General features: G+C 51.1%; 2 protein-coding genes across 2 annotated transcripts in view; one reads left to right on the top strand and one right to left on the bottom strand.

The window, feature by feature from the left end:
• Positions 1–183: 183 nt before the first annotated feature.
• MRPS7 (mitochondrial ribosomal protein S7) lies at positions 184–2,400 on the top strand (the record flags this gene model as incomplete). Its single annotated transcript, XM_010087166.1, has 4 exons — positions 184–375; positions 683–746; positions 1,670–1,837; positions 2,061–2,400. Coding segments are annotated over 4 exons (646 nt in total), but the record flags the coding sequence as incomplete, so codon positions are not given.
• Positions 2,401–3,575: 1,175 nt separating this feature from the next.
• The window catches only part of MIF4GD (MIF4G domain containing), a 3,365-nt gene continuing 1,365 nt past the window's right edge, over positions 3,576–5,575 (bottom strand). The window contains 4 exon segments of the mRNA XM_010087165.1: positions 3,576–4,005; positions 4,656–4,691; positions 4,694–4,753; positions 5,497–5,575. The exon segment at positions 5,497–5,575 is cut by the window's right edge and continues 28 nt beyond it. Of these exon segments, the coding sequence (XP_010085467.1) occupies positions 3,778–4,005; positions 4,656–4,691; positions 4,694–4,753; positions 5,497–5,575 (403 nt within the window). The 3' untranslated portion in view covers positions 3,576–3,777.

The raw sequence follows: 5,575 nt of genomic DNA, 5'->3' as shown, positions 1-5,575 counted from the left end.
TGCGGGAGAACCGCGGGGCTGGGGGCGGGGTTGTGCCTCGGGCTCCGCTGGAGCGATGGGGAGGAGGGCAGAGGTGCCTCTCGGGTCTAACGCGTCGTTCGTGTTCGCATCTGACCCGTCACACACATGGCGTGTGTCAGGGTACAGCCCTCCTCCTTCTCCTCCTCCTCCTTCTCTTTGCAGGCTGGCGCAGGTGAGGTGGAGCCGCTACGACGCCAGTTTCTTAGAGCCAGAAGTGAACAAGGAATTGTATCAGAAACCTTGGGAGGAGATGTCTGAGGAGGAAAAGGAAAAATGGGAGCTTAGGGCTGTTCGACCTATAAAAGCTGCTCCTCCCAGTCTGTCCAGCTCTGTGTTCAGCGACCCTATGATCAGGTAAGAGAAAGCATCATCTCCTCTGTCCCTGCAAGGTCCTGTGGAGCCAAAACGCGTGGGAGCTGTGCTGTCCTGCTCAGCTTCACCTGCGGCTCTGCCCGGTGCCTTCTGTTACAGCATGATCCCCTCACTCGGGTTAATCTTTTCCCACAAAGCCAGTGCACTGACTGACAGTGATTAGAGATAATTACAGCAGATCCAGCAGCTCCCAGACTTAACCCTGGGAACAGCACAAAGGGAGGGGGGTATTTCTACATGTGATAAAATCAGAATTTAAATCTGATCGTATTTGGCTTTGTGTTTACAGTAAATTCACCAATATGATGATGAAGGATGGAAATAAAGTGCTGGCCAGAAGCCTCATGGCTCAGGTGAGAACTCATTTCTTCTCACTGTTATGTTAAAACAATACAAAATGGAAGGCTGGGCTGTCAAACCCACTGGAATTAGGAATTACCGGAGCTCAGGTCATCTCTGTGGTCCTCATGCATTTCCCTCTGCACACACAATGCTCTCACCGTTATTTACCTGATCAGGTGTACATTTTGTACAAGCCCCAGCCTCATTCAGCTGACAGATCAGGTGGTGATACCTTAATGGAGAACATTCTTTTTCTGCTCTTCAGTGTCTCTGGGACCTTATCTAGAATCATAGAATCGTGTAGGTTGGAAAAGACCTTTAAGATCATTGAGTCCAACACTGCCAAGTCCATCACTAAACCATTAACTCAGACTATACAGTTAAAAGCATAATTTTCTCAAAAGATCTTCCTTCCAGCTCTCTTTCCTGCCTTATCTTCTGCATAACTTGCCAATGAAGTCCCACAAATGTGTCACCTGTATGACACAGTTTTGACCCCTGCTCTGACCTGCAGTAACTGGTGGTCCCATCTGGTGTGTTCCAGCCCTTGAAACGGGGACACACGTTGCCCAAATGTTCCCCAAGTAACTGCTGTTTCCTTGTGACAGAAAAACACAAGGATTTTGGGCTCCTGAGACCAGGCTTTAGAGGGGAGGATGTCTAGTGCACACAGACCTGTATTCCTGTCTCTGCTTTGTCCCTGCCCTGCTCCTGGCCCAGGTCTGCTCCTCGGCCCCTTAACCCCAAATGCAGTGTCTGATAAAGAGACTGAAGAACTGGAAGAGGGTGAAGTAAAACTTGAGTTAGAGACTCCCTGACTGGCCTGTTGCCTACAGCGCTAGGAAATGAGCTACTCAAGTGAAAATTGAGTGATGGGACTCCATGGAGTGGGCTAATGTATTCTGCATGTCTCCTTTCTTGTCTTTGTCCCAAGACTCTAGAGGCCATTAAGAGGAAGCAGCTGGAGAAGTACCACAAAGCTCCAGAAGATGAGAAGGAGACAATTGAATGCAACCCTTATGTCATTTTCCACCAGGCTCTGAAAAACTGCCAGCCCATCATTGGGCTCAGCAGCATCACCAAAGGAGGCAAAACCTACCAGGTGAAGGGGGGGCTGGGAGCACATCTGGTCGGGAGAGCATTAGCCAGGGAAGCAGATGAACTGTTTTTTTCATCCCTTCAGCTCAAGCTTTCCTCCCCGTGGAAAGCGAGCCACCTTGCAGTCTGGATTAAAACAGCAGCTAGAAACTGTCCAAGATCAGGACCCCAGCTGCGGTTACTGCGCTCCCACAGTGGGATAACTTAACAGTTTAAACCTTTCCCAGGTCCCGGTCCCGCTAAAGGACAATCGGAAGCGCTTCCTGGCCATGAAGTGGTTAATCACCGAGTGCAGGGAGAACAAGAACCGGCGGATGCTGATGCCTGAGAAGCTCTCCCAGGAGCTGCTCCAGGCCTTCAACAACGAAGGGCCCATCATCAAGAAGAAGCACACGCTGCACAAGATGGCAGAGGCCAACCGGGCGTACGCCCACTTCCGCTGGTGGTAGGGACTCTGTGCACGGGACACGACGCCACCGCCGCCCGCACAGCCTGGAGAGCAGAGCCCCAGGGCCAACTGCCTGGGAGAAGCGGGAAAGGTGGAAGATCTCTTCCAGACAGCTTCTGAACTCAGCCAGGGTCAGCCCATCTGATCCCCACAAAGTTCATTTCTTTTGTGCTTGTTTGGATGGGGGAAGGGGGGATCTGAAAGAGTTACCAGCCCCTGCACAGATGCTCTGGTTACTTTATAATCACTTTCCTGTGAAGAGAAACCTTAGATTTATTTTCTTTTTAAGAGCAATGCTGTACAAAATAATCTCCTACTTACCTCTTTCCTGGGGACTTTGAAGTGTCTCTGCTCCTGTAATCAGCAATGTTTTTCCCTTTTCAGCTGCACAGCTAAGAGCAGAGCTGGATTTTTTTCCATGCCATAACCAGCCTCAGAGTGATTGGTACAAAAGGCAATAAAAGGCCCTTTTTGATTTTTGGTTCTGTCCATCAGCAACATTGTCTGCACAGATTTGATGGGGTTGTTAACAGAAAAAATAAAACCAGTTTTATGGGGAAGGTTTCTCGATTACAAACCTTTGTTGCTTGAATCTCACACTGCTCTTTCCAGCTACCCCGGTTGTGTAAAGCCACGCTGACACCCTACACGGGAGGAAACAATGATTATCACAGCCTTAAGGCTTCAGTCAGGAACAACTTTTAAGTATTGTTCATAGCTCAGCAACTGCGTAGAGAGAAACCAGGACACATGTTAGTGGAAAAACTTTTATTAGAAAATAACTCTTCAATAGACTATTTTGTTTCTTTTCTTCCTTTCCCATTCTTATAAGAAACATACCATAGTTGAAACTCGCTAAATTCTGAAAAAAATGTGACAGTTACTGTATAAAACTTATAAAACCTCTTCCCAGCTACATGTGCTCAGGGGGCCTGTCCTGCTGCAGGCTGCCCTGGGGCAGGGATTGGTGGCTGGTGGCCCGTGGGGGAGGCTGTGTGCATGCAGGTGCAGCCAGCGTGCTGGAAGGAGTCTGGAAAAAACAGCACTTGGTTAAGCTGGTTGTGAGGCCAGAATGTTTTCTGTGACTTGGCCCAGAGAATGAGGTACAACCTGAGCTGTGAAAGATTTCCCTTCTGCCTTCTGCAGCTCCGCTGGCTCTGGGGTGCCTAAACTGTGCTTGCCTTAACACCCATAGAAAATGCTGGTTTGAGCTAGAAGCCTTCCTTGCCCTGTGCTGGCAGCAGCCCAATATTAGACAAAATCAGTGGGAGAACTTGCTGGATTAAATATGCCCTGCCCTTCCCACCTCCCTAAACCTCCAAAGTCAGACTGGCACCAGTTGTGTCCTGACAGTTCCGTGCCAGAGGCCCTGGCCGGTATAAATCCTATTTACAGGAAGTGCTAGAAAACCATTAACAGGAAAAGAAGTTCAAACTTGGTATGAAGCCTGCTGGTGAAAGTGCTGGGGACATCTCTCCACCTCTGCTGCAGAGAGGCTAATCCATCACTTCGCTGTAATAGTATTTCTGTGCAGCGTCCGTCATCTTCCAGTCGGCAGCCCGAAACTCGATGATCTCCAGCAGCAGGAGCTGGGACAGGGAGCCGAGCCCCTCCTGCAGAAGGAAGCCGTCTCTGAGGAGGCAGAAGAGCTCATCCATCCGCTGGGAATTCATCTTCTCCAGCTGCTCGCCAATGCGATGGAGCTGTAGGACCAGGCAGTCCACCTGCAGAAGGAAGAGAAGATGGCTGAGTACAAAGGAACGGGGAGCTTTGGCTCATCGCTGCGGAGGTCCCCATCAGTCACTTATGGACTGACTCTTCCTGTCCCCTCTGTTCAGGATTTCCACCAGGTGACAGTTCTGCTTCCCCCAAGTCGCTGTGACAGGAGGCAGGAGAGGTTGAATGTCTCTTCTGGCAAAAGCACTGGAAAAGCACATCCTGAACTCGCTGCCTCTCAGACAAAACTGACAGAGAAATGCACCCGCAACAGATGGAAAAATGTTAATTTCCTGCAGAATGTCTGTGAGGAGACAGAGGAGGCTGAAGCCAAGGCCGGAGCAAGGAGATGGCCTGAAGAACAGAGGGAAGTGCCTGGAGCACGCACTCAAGCTCTTAGGAAGTCTGATTTGCAGGAAACATGGGCACTAACTGGGTCTTTGGAGAAGAGGGGAAAGTCAGTGGGCTGCAGGGGTGGGAGGGTTATACTAAGACAGAAAAAACCCCTCCTGCCTGGCGGGTCTCCTTCAGCACACACTGGGGACACAGCTCTCCCTCCTCTGCACCAGGGTGCACAGACCGTGTCCCCCCGGCTGTGGTTTTTGCTGGTCCTTGGCAGGACAACAGGCGTGTGAGCAGCTCTGTTCCCCGCGCTCACCTCTTCCTCCTTCCGCAGGCTGTCGGGCTGGCCCCCCCCAGCCGGAACAGACAGTCGTAAACGGGGTTCACCAGAGCCATCATGGGCATGTTGTTCACCTGTAAGGAGGCAGGAGCCATTGTCAGCTTGGGGCTGGAAAGGGAGGAGTCTGCAGCTGTTTCAAATAGTTGTTCCCTTGCTGGTCTCCAAAGGAGAAGGGAGCAGAATTTAGCTGTGCTGCCAGATGCACTATTGGTGGGATTTACACAGGAGACCAGACGTTCGAGTCTCCAGGAGCCACAGAAGCTGAACAAATGATGCAAACCCATCTATTTTTAAATGTAAGCAGGTAGTCAAGGGAAAAAAACTTGTTGCAACAACATTTTTCCTGCCTGTAGTCTACTTGCATCATTTTTACATCTACTCCAAGCAGGCGTCCAAGTACACGTGCTGCAGTGCAGGCTTGCAGAGAAACTCTGTCAGGACATGGGCTAGAAATGATGTGAGCACCCACGGTTCCCTCCTGGGACCTCACAGCAACTAAACTGGTTCAATCTGGGACATTTGGGAGCAGGCAAATCGGGGGATTTCAAACACCAGGTACAAAATGAAGCAGCTCAGACTTTGTGACTGTTCCCAGACGTGGCTCTGCTTCTCCATGCCCATTCACTTGCCCGTAGGTAGCACCAACCCCGGCAGCATCCTCGTGCTGAGAACTGGCTCTGGCCCCCACTGCTGAGCCACTTCTCTGGGGCTCCGTGCAACACCCATCCAACACCCCTGCCCTGGCATCTTTGGACCCCCAGACCCTTCAGGCACCCCTAGGCAGCAGCAGCCGGGTGCTCCTGCTCCGGCTCCTCACCCTCAGGTAGTCGAAGATGTTGCAGATGAAGGTGACGTAGCAGATCCACGCCTGGAGCGAGCGGCTGCGCAGCTCCTCC

The sequence above is a fragment of the Pterocles gutturalis genome, unplaced genomic scaffold (assembly GCF_000699245.1).
Source record: "Pterocles gutturalis isolate BGI_N339 unplaced genomic scaffold, ASM69924v1 scaffold49336, whole genome shotgun sequence".
Lineage (NCBI taxonomy): Eukaryota > Metazoa > Chordata > Aves > Pterocliformes > Pteroclidae > Pterocles > Pterocles gutturalis.
Note: the sequence above shows the minus strand (reverse complement) of the source record. Positions and strands in the feature narration are given on the sequence as shown.